The 24,408-nt window shown below is 40.1% G+C and overlaps 1 protein-coding gene across 1 annotated transcript in view; it reads right to left on the bottom strand.

The window, feature by feature from the left end:
- The window catches only part of LOC126100749 (beta-ureidopropionase), a 165,725-nt gene that overhangs the window by 30,845 nt on the left and 110,472 nt on the right, over positions 1-24,408 (bottom strand). Inside the window, exon 6 of the mRNA XM_049911371.1 lies at positions 4,615-4,739. Within this exon, the coding sequence (XP_049767328.1) occupies positions 4,615-4,739 (125 nt within the window). The remainder of the gene's footprint in view (positions 1-4,614; positions 4,740-24,408) is intronic.

Below are 24,408 nucleotides of genomic sequence, written 5' to 3'. Positions count from 1 at the left end.
ATATTCCCAAAATCACCCCACAGGAGTCTGGATATGTTGATGACTGTCCCTGGCAGTATGTTATAAAGATACGGAAGCCATGGAAAACATACTGACAAAGACTTAAAAGTTATTAGTAAATGCTTTTGCCATTGCAGATTGCAGCTCAGTGCCACAAAGATGCAAGGCCCTACATTCCACCTCTACAACAAATCAGCCAAAGGAGGACTCAGTATTTACTTTGAGAGTGAACTACTGTCCCGAAATTGGCATCAAAAATATCTAGATGTCACCCTGAAGCCTGAGCTTCAGGAATCATCTGTTAAATACAGTGAGAACTCTCACAGAAATTTGCTGGTACTTCTTGCGGCTCTTCAGACACCATGCTATGGACTTCAACTTTTGGTCTTGTGTATCCAGGACTGGAAAATTGTGCAACTGTTTGGATCAATAAAATCACACAAGTGACATCAGTATTCACCTAAATCAAACTATGCACCTTATATCAAGTGCTGTGAAGGTGACCCCAACCTCTTGATTACCTGCACTAAGCAACATAGCTGCTACCCATCTGTGATGAGAGGAATCACTCATTAGAGAACTCAGAAAGACTGAAAACACCCCTCTTCTGCTAATCCATGAAGTCATCCCTGACAGTAAGACAACCTAACAGGATTATAGACATCCACCTTTAAAGAGTGCTAAAATTTTGTATGAAAATGTATTTAACATAGTTGGATATTGGAAAGAGGAGTGAACCAATTGGGCACTTCCTGCCTTTGACAATATTTCCTGCCTCACCACCACACCACCTGAATTTCACAAGCCTCACACAAAATATGGTCTACTCTAAATAGAATATGAACAAACTGTGGTAGATAGGGGAAAATAGTTTCTCCCAAGTGCAATTGTGGAGCTGCTATGCAAACCATAAAACATATAGTTGAAGATCATTTCCTGACAGCCTTCACCAGTGTCTCCTCCGAACTCCCACATGCTACCAAAGGGATGGTAGAATATAACAGCAGTGAGGACATTTGGCTGTAGTTGTGTTCCTGTATACTCTGTGGTTTTATATATCTTACGTGTTTTACAGGGCCATTGCTGTGTATTTTATCATCTTTATTACTCCCTGTAATCCCTTCTCTCGACACTCCTCCATCAACAACATCCAATGGCACAACAATGCAAATCTCATATTATACTTTCGATCATTGAACTACGCTGATCCCTCCTTATTTTCTGGGGACCATTCTGAGTTTTCTTGCTTTCTCCTCAATTCCTTCAAAACTGACTGAGGACAACAAATGTCCTCAGTTTCTTATTTTTTGTCCTGACTTTTTCAAATTTCTCAAAATAACTGAAATAGGAAGGATTTTGAACTAGAATTCAACTGAATATACCAGTGCAAACCAATGTTGGCATCAATTACTTAGTCTATTTAATTGTAAGAAAATGTACTAATGAAGGTGTGGAACCATTTCCAGGTGTGAATGAATTTTTCCTTCAATTTAGAAAAACTATGCTATACTGGTGAAAGACATGCTGAAGCATCAAACTAGATCATCTGGACAATCATAGTATTATTTCATTTCTGTTGTAATTGAAATATTTCTAGACTGAGGAATAAATCTCATCTTTTTCAGCATCCACTGTCTTGTGATTAAATAAATAAGTGATGCCTTGTTTGCATTTTCTATTAAAGTTGTACAACTTTCATTTTTAGCTGCCATGGTGGTGCAATGGTCTAAGTCATTGACTCCTGATCATCACTCGAGAGAGATGAATGGAGGTCATGTTTGTTTCAGTTTCGTACTCAGTAATGGCTGCTTTAGTTTTGAGGTAGGTAGAGACAGCGTGTTTAGTTTCATCAATTACTTAAGTAATTGTTCCGTATGCCTTTGAAACCAATTTGGTTTTCTGATTTTTCCTCTTTTTCATTTTTTCTCATCATTTGCTCAATTTTTTCTCAGTTTGATTAGAAATTAATTTTTCCCACCCTTTGCTGGCCCTAAAATTTTGCCCAATGATAGAAAAGACCCTGGTATTTTTATATCTATTCTTTTCTCTTTTTTATATGATCTCTATGTTTTATATGTACACATAATGTTTGCATTGTAGGTTATCTATATGTAATTAATTCATGTGATGTACTGCACCATAAACTAAATAAATATGCATCTTTCAAGCAGCAGTACTGAAATTTCAGATCCTGAAGGTCAGTAGTGGCCAGCAATTCTGTCTGATAATTTTATAATTTTCTCAAGTAAAATTTTCTTTAACTAACATTTAAAACCTTAATGCTATGACTTATAACAATTTATGTAATTAGTATTCATAATACTCGGTAGCTGGATCATGATATTCTTGTTTTGATCACAGGAGTGCTGGTAGGAGACCTCAAGTTCAAGTGTTTACAAGTCAGTTAGTTTTGTGTCCCATAGATCATTACCATGTGTAGAATTAATAGTAATGATGTTGAAAATGTCATTTTACATTCACATTATACATTCATTTATAAATATGACTAAGCTCAGAACATTTACAAGTCCTTTTTTATTTTTATTTTTTAAAATCAGATGTGATTAGTAATTCCTACCCACCAGCTTTTACAGATTACAAAAATAGAAAGTCTCCTATGGAATAGAGGGAGTGTGAAGGAGAAACTATTTGTTTGTTTTCAAATTTAATTTTGCTGTCTTTCAGACAATTTATATAATTGGGTAGGTGATCAAAATTTTTTGGTTGTAGCATTGTGCATCATGTATACGCTAAAGACAATCTTAATGTGGGGCTATAAAAGTTGTTTTTCTTCTTCCTTAAACGAATGTCTACAAAATGATAATGGGTGAGCACTGCACATTATTCTTACAGCACATTTTGAACGATGAAGACTTTTCTTCTTAAAGATGAGTTACACCAGAACATTATTCCCTATGACATTATTGAATGAAAATATGCAAAATATGTCAATTTTCAATAATTCGAAGTGCGAAAGTAGTTTCCACACTAATTATTATTTCCTTACAGTCTGTTACACTTGTTGGTATATCTCTTATTTGTATATATGTAGAACTGAATGTGTTGTGTCTTTTTAAAATTCGGAGAGAAACCATTCACAGAAAACCACTCAATAATACTTTTACATTTCTTCTGTATGTTTAGACTGCTTACAATACTAGTGTCATCCACAAAAATAACTAATTTCGCTTGTTGCATATGAGACAGAAGGTTGTTTACATTTGTGAAAAACAATAGTGAACACAAGATAGAGTATTGTGAAACCCTGTAAGTGATCAGAAAGAATATGGAGAACAGGTGATTGTTAAAGCACTGTGTGGCATAGAGAGACAAACATGCTGAGGTCCTACTGATTTGGATTCCTTGTTCTGATCTTTCCATTTAGCACTGTGTGGCATAGAGAGACAAACATGCTGAGGTCCTACTGTACTGATTTGGATTCCTTGTTCTGATCTTTCCATTTCTTTCTGCCTCTTCTTCATTCCACTCCTTTTTTCACTTACAGCTTCTGTTTCTTTCTACATCTGCCATTAATATTTCTCTTTGTGTAGTAATTTCTTGCCATATGTTGTAGAATGTCAGACATTATAATTTTGAAGCTACACAGTGGAGCAATTTTGAGCCCAGTGAGTTATTTTGTGTACAGCACTCAATTTGTTTCTGAAAAATATTTCTTCCTTTTCTTTCTTCCCACTTTATCGTACTGAAAAAGCAGCCTCAATGTGCAAAAGCTTAAATGTATCAACCTTTAGATGTTGAACAACAATGTATGCCAAAATGTTCTTGCCACAGCAATTGTAGCTTGTGTGGTTTTCAATGATCAAAACAAACAAAACTATAAGAAAAAAACAGTATTGTTACAGTGGCACTGAAGATGATTAAGAATAAAGTGAAACACGTCTGGTCTGAATAAGATTTTTATTACAGTTGCTAAAGACGGAAATTAACCTGTACAACATGTATGTACAACATGTATGTACCTATTGTCCACTGTTTATTTTTTCAGTTTCTGGCTTAGTGCAGATCAACTGTTTAATGATCAAGTAACCTTTTATCCACAATGTAAAAATACTTGTGTTCAGAAAAGTATGTACATAACACAAACCAAGATTGAGAGGTAACCAAAGCAGCAAAAACAAAGTATTTATTTAACTTTCAGTGACTTACTAACAAATGAGATTGTAAACAGGCACAAAATTTCATCTTGTAAATAACAACATACTACACTGGTGAGCAATTATGAAAGCAAATGGAAGATTCATTCTGAGCAGAAAACTACCAAAGAATACTTTGTGGTAAGAACCAATTTGCTTTTTGTATTTGCCCCACACCAAATGCTACAGCTATTCCTGCATATTTGATTATTTGATCCTCACAAGACAGTTTTCAATAATCATTGTGAAGATGGGAAGAAATAAATGAAACATACTGTATAATCCTATTGGGCATTAAGAGCCTCATAAACAACAATTATACAGTATTGTAACTTTCTTTGCAGCTCATGTTCAGCAATACATTCCAAAAATAGTCATAATAATAATAATAATAACAACTACTAATAGAAGAACAAAATTACAAACCTTATTATCACTTAGATATTTTAAATTATCTCACCTCAGTGCACCTACTGTAGCTGAAGGGTTGAAAACAATTTCAGCTCCATTAATTCCAAACATAAGCCAGTTCAATGGGTGATGACGTCCATAACAAATGTTTACAGCAATTTTACCAAATGAAGTCTGTAAACAAAGCAATATTAAAGTTACAAGTAAGGAATGACATTAATTTTAGCTATAATTTCTTACAACATTGTGCAGCAAAGAAGTATTAACTGCATCCCACGTTTCAAATTTTTTAACAAAGAGAAACTATCTGTGATGGCATAACACCTCTGACTCAGATAATGGAGGATCACTGCCCCATGAGATGATGGGAGTTAGTAGGCTCTGTACACCCATAACAATTACACAAGTTGTGCATAATGCGCTTACCAATCAATGGTGTGGGAATCATATCCCTATGCCGTATCACTATTCTGCTATTGCACCGCCAGTACCCCATTCTCTACAGCGGTGACCCCAAATTTCTGCATCATGATGTGATTTTACTGTTAAGTCAAAAATCTGCTGCTCAGTTAAGCGATCAAGAATGCTGCTGTTACAAACGGTACAACCTCATTGTTACTTCGGCAATGTCAACAACATCTCTCAACAAGTGCTCATAGATTCCACAAAAATTTCACATGCAAAATTGCTAAATATCTGCTAAGGCTTGGACAATACTATAGTGCCAAGCAACAGAGCAGCAATGCCTTTATTGTTTGCCATATCTTCGGACCAACCTTGCATTGCCACTGATGCCAAGCAGAGAACTGTGCCACAACAAATGTCGAATTTACTGAGTGACTTCAAAATAAACATTCCAGATTTGACACCAAGTGAATATGTTCCTTGTACTTCAGACAAAAGTGCAGCAGAGAATCACATTAAACAATGGCTGCCCACCTTTGTAACGAACATTAAGCTAAGTACCTTCAACTTTTGCACAGGAACAAAATATTGCGTGTTCCAGTGCTGGTGATTAGGAGCATTATGATATTCACATTAATTTCCTGAACCATTCGGATGCCTCCACAGAGCCATTATGGTTGACCGACAATGGCCTATGCCATACCACTCCATTGTTCTGTTTTGTCATCCACCTGCCAATGGACACCACAATCAAGGTTTACATCTCATTACCTGTGCATTCTAATTTTACAAATCCAGTTCCGACCTTTGTGACTAAATGCGAGTTCTGCAAGACAGACCATGACATCACTCACACTCCAGCTGCACCAGCTGCACTGGGCGTAAAGACTGACTCGTTTCTGGTCCAGCACTGTTTCATTACCTGCACTCAGCATCAAAACCAACTATGGACTCCACAACCTCATCTAGGTAAAGTCAGATACTGCTGCCTCCTGGTTCAAGTGAAGTCACACCAATGTTAATTGTGTCATGAATGACTGCACATCCATACTAACTCCATGAGACATTGACTGTGCCACTGGGTAACAAATGGACCATGCCTTCCTTCTTTATGATGCCAGGACCTCATGCACACTCTTACATACATTTCCCATCGTCTCAGACATCCGACATTGGAAAAGCCATACCTACTCCCATCAGGGTCCCAAAACTTCACTCTCATACAGAGCCATTCTTCAAACAGCCACCCAAGATCTAGGCAAGTCGCCATGTGTCACTGGTGCCACCTGCACCACAACATGACTCACCTCATCACTTGCCTCCCTATATCAAGCTGCATTTCCTGTACGTCTCGTGCATCAATGCTCCTGCACCTCCCACATCTCCTGGCCATGCCACATCTGCCTCACGATGGTGACCTACAATTAAACCACTGATGGCCATGACATTGGCCACTACCATCTGAAACTACCATTGTTCCGCGTGGATTCTCTTGCGATGTGGTTTGCCTTCAGCCATGCCGTCTTCGTTCTGTCACCGGCTGCTACTTGACACAGTGCTTCTGCCTGACTGTGCACTAAGGACACTTTGGTTCCTGAAACTGCCAGAGAACATCCAGACAGTGATGCTAGAGCTTGAGGAGGCACCACTGGAGTTTAAACTTTGACGGATTGAAAGAATGAAGGCACTGTCACAAAACCACATTCTAATCAACACTCAACAGCACTACACTGCACTCAACACTCAGTACACCTGCACTGAAACTGGTTTTGCACAATCTGGGCCGAGCTGCCCCGACATTCAGTCCAGTTGCAGACTGCCCAACGATGACCGGACTGACCAGAACTGGGTTGTGGCCCCTGCCTCTATCACCTTGACCACCTTTCATGATTCTGGTGGACAACAGTTGCCTACTGTGACAGACAATGTTGTTGCCTCCTCCCCCACCCCCTCCCCAGCTGGTCACTGACTCAATCAAGTGCACCAATCAAGTGCATCATCTGCACAACAATGCTACTGCTGGTTTCACACCAGATTTGGGCAGGGCACACAGTGCTGTAGACAACCCTGTGCCTACCCAAACTAGAACAGTGGCCTGACTTAGGTGCACCAGGCCGCTCTTCGTTAACAAGACACCTCTGTACACCACAACAAAATAGTAGTGACACAATGTTTCAATGGACAGACAGTTCCTGACTATACATCTGTGACAGGCACCTGCACATGTATTTTCTCATTGATAACACGGTCAATGTGAGCACTCTACCACCTGCTCTCACACTTGCTGCACTGTCGCTGTTGCTGCTGCAACTGCACATGGCCAATGACACTGTCATCACAGTTGCTGGAACTGCACACATCACGCTCGATCTCTGCACAGGTATGTAAATACTTTGAGCATCCCTAGCAGCAGAGACAGTTAAACCAGTCTTGAGGCAGTTTCCTCCAGCACTACCAACTACTGTCAGATTTGAATCATGCCCTTCTATTACGACAGGATGGCCAGCAGCTGGTCCGTGATGTTGTCAGAGATACACAACCCGCTGGGACTGTAATGCCTTTGGCCACACTGCAACTGCTCGACATACCACGTGATCTGAAGCTACAAACCAGCTACACTTAAAGGTAGCCGAGTACTCATATTACATCATGACAACAAGATCACATGCCTGAACAACGAACAACTACAGAGACAAATCGTGGATGCCACTGCATCAATATATGCAGCTCAGCAGCATCTTGATGACCTTCATCACCTCACACACCAATCACTATCGTGGTGCCACTACTATGGACACTTCTCAGGTTAGTGAATGATCACAACCTCCGTGTGAGAACACTCCTGAGACAATGTTGTGTGACATCAACAGCAACAGTGAATCTTGTCATACCCCACATCCTGGACTTGCTCCACACTCCCCCATTAGACTGCATACAATCTGTGCCATGTTGGATGGCACTGTCCACCATATTGCACCCACACCAGGTCCTGCTGTCCATCACTACTCCCACTGTCTACCTCCCCACAATTTTAAAACAGCTAAAGCTGCAGTGGATGAATTTTTACGAGCTGTCATAGTCAGGCCATCAGACAGTGCTTAGGCTTCCCCAATTAAACTAGTTCCTGAAAAGAATGGTACTTGGCACCTATGTGGTGATTTCTGCTACCTCAACACCTGTACAAGCAGTGACAGCTACCCCATTCCAAACTTCCGTGATTTTTCACACATCTTGGCTGGGGCAAAATTTTTTAGCATTGTTGGTTGCAAAACACCTTACTTGTAAATTAAAATGGCAGCTGCAGACATACCAAAAACTGCAATAATCATGGAATTTGGTCTCTTTGAGTTCCTCTACATGCTGTATGGACTAAAAAATTTGGCACAGACATAGCAAATATTTATTGATAGTGCAGAGTTCAATCGCTTTTGTGTTACACCTATCTAGATGCCCTCATAATCTTTTTGCAAAACAAGCAAGGCCATCATGACCACCTGTATATCATTGTTGGTAAGCTTGCCTCTCACGGCATCATTATAAACGATGACAAGTACCAACTTCTGTAACTCCATATGACCTGTGTTGGATGCCATGTCGACGTGCCTGCGATGTGTCCTATTTGTGAGAAAACTCACTAGATATGCTTCCTACCATCTCCCAACAACTACCAAGAGCAGCGTATGTTTTTGGGGTTCATAAATTCCTACAGGAACTAACTGCCACATGACACTGAAACTTCGCTACCAGTCACCCAAGCATTGTTCAGCAAGAATGCATCTGGTAAATGACGGCTCGATTGGACACTGCAAATGTGGCCTTCCACAAAATAAAAGTTTGTATGCCACAACCCTCAGCCAATGCACAGCTAGTTATCAGGTCTGATGCTAGCAATCATCCAACTGGGGCTCCTTCACAGCACTATATCAGTGTCATCACTCAGCTGGTCAGTTTTTCTTATGCAAACTTACCAAAGTCCAGAAAAAAATGGTCCACATTTGACTACAACTACAAGCCATATATGAAGCAGTTCATCACTTTCAAGATGATGATGATGACTGTAGATTCCTTGCCACATAAATACACCATTACCCATTGGCAGATGCAATCCACAACACACTGGTGGATTATGCATCCAGGAGATTCGGCTACCTCAACTTTGTAGCACAGTTCAATAGCAACATGTGATACTGTAAAAGTGCTGATAATATTGTGGTGGACTCCTTTTTCTGTAGTGCCACTACATCCACTCAGTTGGACTTTGGTAGGATAACAGATGCACAAGAGACAGACGCTGAGCTCCACAGCTTGTTTAACAAACCAGACACTGGACTCTAATTTCAACAAGCATGCTACCCATCATGACCAAATAAGTTTGGTGTGATGTTTTGAATGGATGGGTCTGACCAGTCACCCACCCACATTGCAGGTCAGTTTTTGACCTTCTCCACAAATTTGCACATCTGGCAGCATACTCTACCATACACCTCATCACAGAACAGTTTGTCTGGCCTGACATTAAAAAGGATTGTGCCACATGGGCCAGAACCTGCATTCTGTGCCAGCAGGTAAAAACTGCCTGTCATACACAGCCCCCCCCCCCCCCTCCCTACCTTTGTCAAAATCCCGATTCCAATGGGTTGGTTCCAGCACATCCACACTGACATTGTAGGACCTCTCCCCAAATCACATGGTTACTGTTACATTCTGTTAATCATAGATCACATGAAACTGGGCTAGAAAAAACACCCATTACTGACATATCAGCAGAGACACTAGCAAAAACTTTCATCAACAGTCATATTGCCAGATTCGGCTGCCTGGCCTCCTCAATGTCGTACCAGGGTCTGCAGTTCAAGTCCCAACTATTCAATGACTTATGCTACCTAAGCAGTTGCTGCCAGTTCCACACAACTGCTTACCACCCCTAATCCAATGCCCTTGTGGAACAGTGGCATCAGCTGATGACAGCTGCTGTCATGTGCCACTCAGAATCATGGATGGAAGACCTCTGACAGGTTCTCCTGGGCATTCACACAACACATAAAGATGACTTTGACACATTGCTCACTAAAATGGCGAGCCCTTCACTCTACCTGCTGAATTTGTAGTGCATGAATCGGTCCTCACAGACCAGGACTAGCCAGACTTAGTCACATGCATGCACACACATATACAGAACATCCATGTGTCACCCCCTCCCATCACATGACACAATGAACTTTTATTCATAAAGATCTGGCCACACACTCTCACGTGATGCTATGCACACATGCCGTGAAACCCACCCTACAACCACCATTTACAGGACCATTTACAGGACCATATCAAATGTTGAAACATGATACAAACACTTATATCGAAACTGCTGGGAAACAAACAACAATGTTGGTGAACTAGCTTAAACCAGGATGGACTCTCACAACAGACACTCCCCACCCCACTGTCTCCTATGCACCTGTTAATCAATTTCCAAGAGTGTGTAAATCTCCACCATTTTCTACCTGATGACATATCCATCATGTTACGCAATACTGACCACGTGATTACAGCAGCTTACATGGATAGGTGGTCAGATGGAAGCTCTGTCACACATTTTCATGCACACCACTACTGTCCAACCAGTAGTTGACGTGGCAGGACTCCCAGTTTTCAGCAGATGGTACACTCACTGTCACCATCACTGACCCAGCTTACTTCACCACACCCTGCAACTCCTCCTGTAGATGCAATAATGCAAAGCAACACCACCAACACATCTCCCTCTTCAAATACCAACACTAAGCCAGCAACAATTCAAGACACCATGGAAACTACATCTTTATCCACTAATGCTGCTGGCAGCAACCTATTAGTTGCACCGCAAATGTTGCACTTTGATCAACAAACAGGCATTTGATTGGCTTTTCTCATACTGACCAGTAAACTGTTTTACACCTTGTGCATGGCTCTGGAATGTAATTAGTTTTTCATCAAAGACTGTTGCAAGTCACTGAGCAAGAACTGTTTCTCACTGTAATGAAACCCCTGTTCTCTTTTTCATCTGTGTGCATCATCCAGTATTAGTTTTGAATTCTTGCCCAACCTTTTATTCATGCACAACTTTCTTGCTTCACTTTATAAAACCTTCCCTGCTTATGCTGCCTGAAAAATTTACAAACAGACCTATCATTCCAAGGAAGAAATTGTCAGTGAAACTAGAAACTTAATCCAATCAGCTAGAAACTTATACAGGTCGTCAAGAATTGTAGTCAGCGAAATAATCTACAGATGGTCTGTGAGTGATACTTATATAGAGAGGATAAATTGTAATATTCATGAGATTTGTAATAATCTAGGAGTTATATTTATCAATCCAAATAAGATTTTAAGCAACAAATGTCTGGGGAAAGATGGTACTCACTTAAACAGGTTAGGCTCCAAGATCTTCACTAAGATGATTACTGATATTTGCAACATTATAAATAATAAGGGAAACTAAAAAGCAGAAGAGAGGATGATCATGCACAAAATGTGCCTGAAGAAAGCAATATTTCTTTCCTTCATTATAACGTAGAGGGATTAGGCAATAAGACTGATGTTTTCGACCACTATCTTTCAGATATTACACCCCACATACTAGTTGTCAGTGAACACCAAAAACCTGCAGATAACATACATTTGTTTAAAATCCAAAATTATTCATTAACTAATTTTTACTGTCGTTCTAACCATAAAGGTCGAGGAGTGGCTATCTACCTGAGAACAAATAACCTAGTAGAATTTTACAAAAATATCGCTTGGGTAAAAGAGTATTCCACTGATTTGCACTGTGAAATTGTAGCAATTAAGTTAAAATTCTTGTCTGTTGTATACTTTATCTTAGCATTGTATAGATCAACAAATGGAAATTTTGAATTATTTCTTAATTCCCTTGATACAGCATTATGTAAATTAATGTCCAAGCAAGAGCATATAAATGTTATATTATTAGGGGATATTAATGTCAACGCATTACAAGATTCCCAAGAAAGCAAATGCATCAAAGACTGTATCTATTCTTATGGTGCAAAAGATCTGTTGGGAGACATACCCACTAGAATCACTCCAACTAGTATAAGCTCTCTAGACCATGTTATTACTAATTGTGAAAATATTGCCACAGCTGCTGTTGTAAATGGTCACATCTCTGACCATCTAGGCCAGCTTTTAGTTCTAAAGGGAGATCCTTGTATAATACCACAGAAAATTTATGAATACAAAAGGAATCTCTCTGTTATCAACATTGCCAAACTGAGAGAGAGCCTTGGTCATGAATCTTGGCATCTAGTATTCCAAGCCGAAGGAGTGAATAATAAATGGGATGCCTTTCTAGATACATTATCTTATCATCTAAATAATACTATTCCCAACAGAAAGATAAATATTAATAAGAATAAGCCAAGACAGTCAAGGCCCATGGAATTTGATAATACTACCAAAGAACTGAAAGAAAAAATGGAAGAAATGTATATGATACAAACAGAGACCAAAAACAATGAGCACAGGGATAAATACAAACAATACAAGTACCAGTTTTGCAAGCAAGTCAAAAGATTGAAGGCTGAAAAGATTAACTCAAAAATACAAAATCCAGATTGTATCTCCAAGACCTGCTGGTCAATAGTAAATGAATTTAGAGACAGTAAAACAAAACTAAAAGGTAATATCAACATACAGATATCTAACAACAATACTGATGTCACCAATCCTCAAGTGATCAGTAACATTTTTAATGACTATTTCATAGATATCATAGAATCTGACTTTTGTACCACAGATAAAGTACCTGTTGGAAGTCTTGCTGAGGATAATTCTGAAGCTAATCAACTCCATGAACTTGAAATCAAGGATATTTTGCAGCTCATCAGAGAAGGTAAAAACAAAAAATCCACTGGATGGGATGAAATTTCTCCATTTTTACTTAAACAGTGCAAAAACAATCTAGCGTATCCCTTGGCGCATCTAATAAATAGTGTCTTAATAGAAGGAGTGTTCCCTGACATACTAAAATTAGCCATTGTTAAACCTCTCTACAAAAAAGGTGATAAACAACTAGTAGAAAATTACAGACTACTCACCTTAACTTCCGTTTTTAGCAAGTTAATTGAAAAAATAATTCTGAAATATATGTTAGAGCATTATAATAAGCACAACATCCTGGGAGATTTTCAGCATGGTTTCAGAAGTGGTCATAGCACCATGACTGCAACACTTCAATTTATGCTGAAAGCTCTTGACAAAATTGATGAAGGCATGCAAGTAGCTGGAGTTTTCCTAGACCTATCAAAGGCTTTTGATAGGGTTGATCATAAGCTACTTCTGTCAAAACTGGCCAGAGATGGCATAAGTGGAAAATTATTGTACCTCATCACATCATATTTAAAAAACAGAAGACAGTGTACCTCTATCTCACACAATAGTGGAGAAACATTAAAAAGTTATACATCAAGGGTCAGGAGTATTAAATTTGGTGTGCCTCAGGGATTGATAATTGGTCCCTTCCTCTTTATATGTTACGTCAATGACTTCCCAAAGATAGTACCTTCATTACAATGTATGCAGATGACACTTCAGGCCTTTGTTGGGGAAATGATATTCCCAATCTCGGCATGGAGGTAAAAAAAAATTTATAGATATTGCAAAGGAAAAGTTTGAAAATGACAATCTAAAAGTCAACTTACAAAAAACAAATATAATCCCCTTCAATGTTGGTGATATGCAAACTTGTATTGATTCTCAAGATAGCAATATCATAGGGAAAATCTGCAGTGAGTGTAAATTCCTAGGTATATGCGTAGATAGCAAACTACTATGAACACAACAAATTGACAACATATGTGCAAGGCTATCATCTAGTCTGTATGTTTTAAGAAGAATAGCTCCATATGTCAATACCCAAACAATGAGGATGATGTATTTTGCTTTAATACATCCATTTCTAGCATATGGCCTTGAACTGTGGGGTGGGGCTTCCAAAACTCATGTAGACAGCGTATTTAAACTCCAGAAAAGAGCTTTGAGAATATTAGGCAAAAAAGATGCTCGAACATCATGTAAGGAATTGTTTATAGAATTTAAAATTCTGACTATCTATTCAATGTATATGTTTGAAACAATAGTATTAACTGTAGAAGATAAGAAATATACCTGTCGTAATGCAGAAATTCATGATCGCATTACCAGACAAGTACAAAATTACCATACAATACACAGAAGACTGAAAAAAACTGCAAACAGTCCATATATTAATGGAGCAAAATACTTCAATGCACTGCCAAATGAACTGAAGGTAATAACTGGAGAGACATTTAAAAAAAATCTAAAATCGTGGCTCATTGAGGAATGCTTCTATAGCCTACTGTACAAACTTAAAATCTAAAGTATTATTATGCAAATACTTTGGACTACATTCTTAAGTTCCTATTATAAAGTAAAATTAGATTGTATACTGTTGTATTGTACTATCAATTGCTATGCATGTAATTACATGTTTCACGCAAATAAATTACAAATTACAAATTAGTGCTCTTTATCTGATACCACCAAGAAGCAAGATGGGATAAATCCACCTGCTCTGACACCAGTCTTAATATGAACACTTTTTTCTTCTTCTTGGTTTTACTTATTGGCACCATATATCTCATCATCATCATCATCATCATCATTTAAGACTGATTATGCCTTTCAGCATTCAGTCTGGATCATAGTCCCCCCTTATACAGTTCCTCCATGATCCCCTATTCAGTGCTAACATTGGCGCCTCTTCTGATGTTAAACCTATTACTTCAAAATCATTCTTAACCGAATCCAGGTACCTTCTCCTTGGTCTGCCCCGACTCCTCCTACCCTCTACTGCTGAATCCATGAGTCTCTTGGGTAACCTTGCTTCTCCCATGCGTGTAACATGACCCCACCATCTAAGCCTGTTCGCCCTGACTGCTACATCTATAGAGTTCATTCCCAGTTTTTCTTTGATTTCCTCATTGTGGACACCCTCCTGCCATTGTTCCCATCTACTAGTACCTGCAATCATCGTAGCTACTTTCATAGCCGTAACCTCAACCTTGTTGATAAGATAAGCTGAATCCACCCAGCTTTCGCTCCCATACAACAAAGTTGGTCGAAAGATTGAACGGTGCACAGATAACTTAGTCTTGGTACTGACTTCCTTCTTGCAGAAGAGAGTAGATTGTAGCTGCGCGCTCACTGCATTAGCTTTGCTACACCTCGCTTCCAGTTCTTTCTCATATACAGGAAATTTTTAAATTCTTTTCAAACTGTAAATTTATGTCTTATTATTCTGAGAGTAGTTTACATGTTACATGCAACACACAAGCATTTTCTTTAAGGAAATATCTAAATTTGCTCATGAACTCCACATGCACTTAAAAATCTGTGCCCACTAATTACAGCTTGTTTTAGAATTGACCTATCTGATTTGACAGCTCTGTTTCTATACCATGTAAAGAACATCACATTTCTTCTAGATTTTACTATTCAGGAAAAGTTTCTGCATGCAAAAATTTTGGTGCACAATTATTCAAATTTCAGAATGCAGACCTTTCAAAAATCTAGTATTTCTGTCCTGTAGCACTAATTTTTCTATGAGGGTGTGCTGAAAAGTAATATCTCCAAATCTTTATTGTGAAAACTCTTAAAGCTTCTTAAAACAAAACACTTTATTAACATTCTGCATCTTTATTCTTCATGCCTGCATATTTATTTCTCAACATAGTCATCTTGGCAATGAACACATTTCCCCCAACAAGAGACTAGTTTGTTTGTACTTCACCGTAGAATGTTCAGCTTTCCGATGGAGCTACAATTTCACTTCTGATTGCAATGCTTTATCACTGTCAAAGGTGTTCATTAAAGTTTTTTGAAAACATGAAGATCAGAGGAGGCCAATCAGGAGTCTATGGAGGATGACAGATGACAGTGAACCGAAGACTAATGACTGTTGTAGATGTTGCAATGTTTGTATGTGGTCTGATATTGTCATGCTGAAGGAGAGGGTGCTCCATGTGTGAATGAACTCTTCTGTGGTTAGAAACTCAATTACAGCATGCTGTTTCTCATGCACTGATATAGTTACGTTACACAATGCCACATTACACACCATAATTCAGAGTCTCTAGCAGCAGAGGGTTGCAACTTGCAAAGTCGACTTAGTAATATGCATGACATATAATATCTCAGCTGATGTTGACAACATGATAAAAAATTCAGAAGCATTATTCTTCATCACACCCTTATATATTCAAAATGTACATTTTTATTTCAGCAAGTTTTTAGATAGAGAAATATTTCATATGGGACTTTGGAAGTAAAATAAGGCATGGGAGATTTGTTTTTGTACAAGGCTGGGAGGATAATTATGACCTCTGAAGGCTTCCTTTGGTATATTTCGAGAGGAACTGCTCATCACTGTGGATGCAACGACAATGGGTGGCTGGGCAGAATGGAAGAGATTTCTTGGTATGGAATGGGTGGCAGCTGTCAAAGTGTAGCTATTGCTGACTGTTAGTAGGTTTGATATGGATGGAGGTAATGATGTAACCATCTTTGAGGTAGAGCTCAACATCTAGTAAGGTGGCCTGTGGGGTGAGTAGCGTCAGGTGCATCAAAAGGGGGAGAAGTTGTTGAGGTTCTGGAGAAATGTGGATAGGATGTCCTCACCCTCGATCCAGATAGCAGATCACAAAGATGTCTTCAATGAATCTGAACTAGGTGTTTAGGATTCTGGGTGTTTGGGAAGGTTTCCTCTAGATGGCGCACGAATAGATTGGCATAGGATGGTGCCGTATGGGTGCCCATAGCCACACCCCAGATTTGTTTGAAGGTAATACCTTCAAAGGAAAAGTAATTGTGGGTGAGGATATAGTTGGTCAAGGTGACTAGGAAGAAGGCAGCAGCAGCTGGCCGAGGCACAAGCAGCAACAGGGAAGTAATCGATTTTATGAGTTTTGTAATGGATCTGGGAGTTATGTTATTTTTTTTTTTTTTACTGTATTTGCCGATACCAAATTGTAAATGTTTTCTTATATTATTTGTCAGAATTTATTATAATTTGCCTTATTATACACTCCTGGAAATGGAAAAAAGAACACATTGACACCGGTGTGTCAGACCCACCATACTTGCTCCGGACACTGCGAGAGGGCTGTACAAGCAATGATCACACGCACGGCACAGCGGACACACCAGGAACCGCGGTGTTGGCCGTCGAATGGCGCTAGCTGCGCAGCATTTGTGCACCGCCGCCGTCAGTGTCAGCCAGTTTGCCGTGGCATACGGAGCTCCATCGCAGTCTTTAACACTGGTAGCATGCCGCGACAGCGTGGACGTGAACCGTATGTGCAGTTGACGGACTTTGAGCGAGGGCGTATAGTGGGCATGCGGGAGGCCGGGTGGACGTACCGCCGAATTGCTCAACACGTGGGGCGTGAGGTCTCCACAGTACATCGATGTTGTCGCCAGTGGTCGGCGGAAGGTGCACGTGCCCGTCGACCTGGGACCGGACCGCAGCGACGCACGGATGCACGCCAAGAACGTAGGATCCTACGCAGTGCCGTAGGGGACCGCACCGCCACTTCCCAGCAAATTAGGGACACTGTTGCTCCTGGGGTATCGGCGAGGACCATTCGCAACCGTCTCCATGAAGCTGGGCTACGGTCCCGCACAACGTTAGGCCGTCTTCCGCTCACGCCCCAACATCGTGCAGCCCGCCTCCAGTGGTGTCGCGACAGGCGTGAATGGAGGGACGAATGGAGACGTGTCGTCTTCAGCGATGAAAGTCGCTTCTGCCTTGGTGCCAATGATGGTCGTATGCGTGTTTGGCGCCGTGCAGGTGAGCGCCACAATCAGGACTGCATACGACCGAGGCACACAGGGCCAACACCCAGCATCATGGTGTGGGGAGCGATCTCCTACACTGGCCGTACACCACTGGTGATCGTCGAGGGGACACTGAATAGTGCACGGTACATCCAAACCGTCATCGAACCCATCGTTCTACCATTCCTAGACCGGCAAGGGAACTTGCTGTTCCAACAGGACAATGCACGTCCGCATGTATCCCGTGCCACCCAATGTGCTCTAGAAGGTGTAAGTCAACTACCCTTGCCAGCAAGATCTCCGGATCTGTCCCCCATTGAGCATATTTGGGACTGGATGAAGCGTCGTCTCACGCGGTCTGCACGTCCAGCACGAACGCTGGTCCAACTGAGGCGCCAGGTGGATATGGCATGGCAAGCCGTTCCACAGGACTACATCCAGCATCTCTACGATCGTCTCCATGGGAGAATAGCAGCCTGCATTGCTGCGAAAGGTGGATATACACTGTACTAGTGCCGACATTGTGCATGCTCTGTTGCCTGTGTCTATGTGCCTGTGGTTCTGTCAGTGTGATCATGTGATGTATCTGACCCCAGGAATGTGTCAATAAAGTTTCCCCTTCCTGGGACAATGAATTCACGGTGTTCTTATTTCAATTTCCAGGAGTGTATGTTAATTTACTTATGTTTTTGAGAGTGAAAGCATATTGATTACTATTAGTAAATGTATCGCAGAATAGCAAAGAGACTGATTACAAGTGGAAGCTTGTGTGTTGTGTAAAATATCTTTGACGTTGGAGTCGTCTTTGACTATAGTCAGTCGGCTGTTAACTCTTGGTGTGTGTTGACGGTAGGACAATGTGAAGGTCGCCGTCATAAATAATTTTGAATTATGTTACTGTTTTTTTTGTATTGACTATAAGAAGAAACTACATTTGAAGAATTGGTATTTGAAACACCAAAATGAGGAAAACACGTTGAACCACGTCAATTCTGCAACCGACAAAGATGCATTGTGGAATCATACTTAGACAACTGAAGCCAAGACTAATATCGCCTTATAAACGTCTAACGGAAAAGGTATTGTCACGAAATATGGCAAATTTAAATAAATAAAAAATAGTGAGCATATTTTGGTGTCTCAGCTGGGAAACAGTATTTCAACTTTGTGTCTCAGCCGGGATACAATATTTCAACTGGGGACTGTAGCCGGGAAGCCATACTTCAGTTTCTAACCAGGCATGAATTGTATAGTTTCATCTGTGTGCTTTGGTAGTATAGTTTCTGTAATTTCTGCAGGTTTATTTAATATTAATAGACAGAGTTCTCACATTTGCATTTGTGTCAGTAAGTAAACTGATTTTGTGACATATTACAAGTTTCTAATCAGGAGCGAATTATTTAGTCTCTCCTGAGTGCTTTGGTAGTTTAGTTTTTGAATCTCTATGTGTTAACCTAATTTATTAGACAAAGTTCTTATATTTTCATCACTGTCTGCAGCAGACTTCCATAGTGCATGTCAATAGTATTTTGTTTGTCTGTATTGTGTAGTTTTCTGTGGTCTTTAGTATGGATAGGGCTGTGATTGTTGTTTGCAGATGCAAGCCAAGTTGGTGACACTTTGCTCTCAGCTCCAGGCTGTGATAGCTTCAGTTACACAGCTTCAAGCTGCAGTGTGTGGGCATCATTGTTGTGGGCCAGCTGCGGGCGTCCAATAGATGTCCAGCAATTGGTCCACACCAGTGGCCAGCCCAGTTACTGCTTGAACTGAGGTAGATCTCTAAACCATGGTCGAGTGGAATGTCACCTTGGGTGTGGCAGGCGGTGAAAGACTTCCCAGAGGGCCGAACATAAAGCCTCCCCAGTTAGCCTGACAAATAGGTTCCAGGTGTTGTCTGTGGCCGACACTCTCTCTCAGGCAGTCTCAGCCTGCAAGATCCGCGAAATCACAGAGGGTGGGATTACTGTTAGTTGGGAGCTCCAATGTTAGGAGTGTTATGGGGCCCCTTAGGGACATAGCTGGCATGGAGGGGAAGAAAGTCATTCCAGATGTGAGACAGGTCCTTCCAGATGCCACAAAGAGCACAGGTGGTGGCTCACATTGGTACCAATGATATGTGTCACTTTGGATTGGGGGGACATTCTCTCTGGTTTTGAATGGCTGTCAGGAGTGGTAAAGGCTGCCAGTCTTGCTTGTGAGATGAAAGCAGAGCTCACCATTTGCAGCATAGTTAAGACGATTGTTTGCAGACCCCTGGTACAGAGCTTAGTGGAGGGTCTAAATCAGAGACTTAGGTGGTTCTGCAACCGTCTAGGCTGCAGAGTCCTCAATTTGCACCATAGGGTGGTTGGGTTTTGGGTCTGCTAAATAGGTCAGGACTCCACTGCATGCAGGAGGTGGCTACATGAGTATCAGGGGCTGTGTCGTGTGGTGGTTTTTTACGTTAGAGGGTCTTGGGGAAATACAAAAAGAACTTCAGTCTCAAAGGGTACAGGTCGAACACAGGAAGAACATAGATCCAGGAGCTATTGGTGTAATAGTTGTAAATCATCATAGCTGTGTTATGAAAGTACCAGAGCTCCTAGCAGCACTAATAGAAGGCACTGATGCTCAGATTGTTGTAGCAATGAAAGCTGGTTAAAGCCAGAATATGTTCAGTCCAAATTTTTGTGAAAGAGTTAACAGTGTTGGTGTTTGTGGTGTTTGGAGGGGGGGGGGGGGGGGGTTGCAGCACATCAAAAACCAAAGAATGCACTTTATTGGCAGAGCATGTAGGACATGCAACAGAGCTACTAAAGAGACTGCATTCACTATGCTTGTCCATCCTCTTTTTGAGTACTGCTGCATGGTGAGGGATCCTTACCAAGGCAGATTTCATGGAGTACATTGAGAAAGTTCAAAGAAGAGCAGTGCGTTTTCTATTATTGAGAAACAGGGGAGAGTGTCACTGACATGATACAGGATTTGGGCTGACATCACTGAAACAAAGGTGTTTTTTGCTGTGGTGGAATATACATCTACTTCTAGAGGAATACTCTGCAAATCACATTTAAGTGTCTGGCAGAGGGTTCATCAAACCACCTTCACAATTCCCTATTATTCCAATCTCATACAATCTCGTATAGCACGTGGAAAGAACCAACACCTATATATCTTTCTGTAGAAGCTCTAATTGCCGTAATTTTATCATGGTGATCATTGCCCCTTTGTAGGTCAGTGTTAACAAAATATTTTCACATTCAGAGGAGAAAGTTGGTGATTGAAATTTCATGAGAAGATTCTGTCGCAACAAAAACCGTTGTTTCAATCATGTCCACCCCAAATCCTGTATCATTTCAGTGACATTCTCTCTCCTATTTCGCGATAATACAAAATGTGCTGCCCTTCTTTGAACTTTTTTTATGTACTCCATCAATCCTATCTGGTAAGGACCCCACACCACACAGCAGTATTCTAAAAGAGGACAGACAAGCATAGTGTAGGCAGTCTCCTTAGTAGATCTGTTACATTTTCTAAGTGTCCTGCCAATAAAACACTGTCTTTGGTTACCCTTCCCCGCAACATTTTCTTTGTGTTCCTTCCAATTTAAGTTGTTCGTAATTGTAATTCCTAGGTATTCAGTTGAACTTTTGCCCTTTAGATTTGACTGATTTATTGTATAACCAAAGTTTAATGGATTCCTTTTAGCACTCATGTGGATGATCTCACACTTTTTGTTATTTAGGGCCAACTGACAATTTTCGCACCATTCAGATATCTTTTCTAAATCGTTTTGCAATTTGTTTTGATCATCTGATGGCTTTAAGAGTTGATAAATGACAGCATCATCTGCAAACAACCTAAGACGGCTGCTCAGATTGTCTCCCAAATAATTTATATAGATAAGGAACAGCAAGGATCCTATAACACTACCTTGGATAATGCCAGAAATCACTTCTATTTTACTTGATAACTTTCTATCAATTACTAGAACTGTGACCTCTCTGACAGGAAATCACGAATCCAGTCATATAACTGAGACCATATTCCATATGCATGCAATTTCACTACAAGCCGCTTGTGTGGTACAGTGTCAAAAGCCTTCCAGAAATCCAGTAATACAGAATCATTCTGAAATCCCTTGGTAATAGCACTCAACACTTCATGCAAATAAAGAGGTAGTTACGTATCACAAGAACAATGTTTTCTAAATCTATGTTGACTGTGTGTCAATAGACTGTTTTCTTCAAGGTAATTCATAATGTTGGAACACAATGTATGTTCCAAAATCCTGCTGCATACTGAACGATGCTAATGATATAGGCCTGTAATTTAGTGGATTACTCCTATTATCTTTCTTGAATATTGGTGTGACCTGTGCAACTTTCCAGTCTTTGGGTATGGAATCTTCTGACGAAATTTCAATCAACAACTTTCTCCTCCAAATGAGAAATATTTTTTTGATGCCAACCTACATAGATAGAAATGAATATTATAATAGAATAAGGGAAATCAGAGCTCGCCCAAAAAGATATATGCGTGTGTTTTTTCCGCACACTGTTTGAAATTGGAATAATAGAGAATTATTGTGAAGGTGGTTCGATGAACCTTGTACCGGGCACTTAGGTGTGATTTGTAGAGTATCCATGTAGATGTAGATGTAGAGGGGTACCATCATTCGCTGCACATTTGAACAGAAAATGATTAACAGACCACTGGCCTTTAGTGTTTGCCTCCTCCTGACACCAGACAAAACAGGTTTCCCCAAAACAGGTGAAGTGAGGCCCACTGGCTCAGTTTCAATTTTATTGAAAGACAGCACGCCCACTTGTTGGTTAGGGGATGCGGTACAACACCCAGAGTCCTCTCTGGTCCTTGTCTACCCTGTACAGGGCATCTAAATCTACCATTGACATGCCACACACAATCAAATAGATGAGAAATAACAGATCCTGTACTTTTTGCAGATGAAACAGGATCCACTGGAGAGGATAATACATGAGGAACCTGTGATACAGGTATCACAGGTACGGGACTCTCGGGAGCTCTTCCAACACATTGATTTACAGCAGCTGCCAATTGTTAGACAGTAGTCAGGATGATTTCCAGCTGCTTGTGAACATCAACCAACTCATTCTATGTTTGAGAACAGCATTCACTTTAACCTGTTGAGCTAAAAAGTTGCTAATTCCCTGTAAGAATTGAAGCAGATACACTAAACGAGATTTCTATTAAGGCAACACAAAAGCCTGTGGAAAAAACTGCTAGTTTCCTAACATTTTCTGAGCTTGATTACAGTTGTTAGCAAAGTCAAAAACAGAGTTAATTGATGATAAATGCATATAATATATGTAGGGCTACTCCTCTTTAAGGGAAAACTAAATTTAACAAAATATGTTCATTGGAAATCTGGTATAGTAACTTTATCACAAACTTTGATCTGCTACGCATTGCCTGTAGATTATCCGAAGAACAATGGTAGCTTCTGAAATTGCATTGATATACAATGAAATTCACAGGTGATATATTCCTTGGCAGAACTGGAAACCATTGTTTGAAATTTTTAAATAGAAGTTATTGGAAACTAAAACCAATTTCTATCTTCAAGACAGGTAAAATTATTAAGACAGTAAAGAGACTCAGTTACTTGACAAATATCACATGTTCCATATTAGAAGACTTCCTCCTGTTTCAAGATACAAGATGGTGCATGACCAATGAAGGATGGCTTAATAGTTCACATTATATAAATAGTTCCAAAACTATACAGCATTTTACTCACCATAAAACACCACACGAAAAGACTAAACAATATATATTTAAATAGCTTTAATACATTATACAGCAGTTAAATGAACAAAATATGAAATACACACAAATGCTGCACTGGTTCAAAACAAAACCTCATGTCTAACAACAAAAACTGTATAAAAATGGCAGCAACTGCTCATGGTGGGCTCTAGTGCACATTCCCTCATGTGATACTAAAATAACTCACTAGACTGCAGCACCAACTAAAAAACATTTCCTTGGTACACTAATCTGTAGGTACAACTCTCTCCCCAGTAAGAAGTTTACCAGTAATATACAGCAAGTCAGTTAAAATAATACAGTTTTTCATGAGCATTTTACATATATTATTTTACTTATTTTTGAACAACAATTGGCTGCACATAATTTTATACCCTGCAGGTTCACTCGCATAAGTTTAAGTGAAATCTTAAAATAGCAGAACAAATGACAGTACACATTTTTGTCCTGTTGTTGTTGTTGTTGTTGTTGTTGTTGTGGTCTACAGTCCTGAGACTGGTTTGATGCAGCTCTCCATGCTACTCTACCCTGTGCAAGCTTCTTCATCTCCCAGTACCTACTGCAACCTACACCCTTCTGAATCTGCTTGGTGTATTCATCTCTTGGTCTCCCTCGATGATTTTTACCCTCCATGCTGCCCTCCAATGCTAAATTGGTGATCCCTTGATGCCTCAGAACATGTCCTACCAATCGATCCCTTCTTCTAGTCAAGTTGTGCCACAAACTTCTTCTCTCCCCAATCCTATTCAATACCTCCTCATTAGTTACGTGATCTACTCATCTAATCTTCAGC

The sequence above is a fragment of the Schistocerca cancellata genome, chromosome 9 (assembly GCF_023864275.1).
Source record: "Schistocerca cancellata isolate TAMUIC-IGC-003103 chromosome 9, iqSchCanc2.1, whole genome shotgun sequence".
In the NCBI taxonomy this organism is placed as follows: domain Eukaryota; kingdom Metazoa; phylum Arthropoda; class Insecta; order Orthoptera; family Acrididae; genus Schistocerca; species Schistocerca cancellata.
The sequence above is the reverse complement of the archived record's forward strand: the minus strand, read 5'-3'. Positions and strand labels throughout refer to the sequence as shown.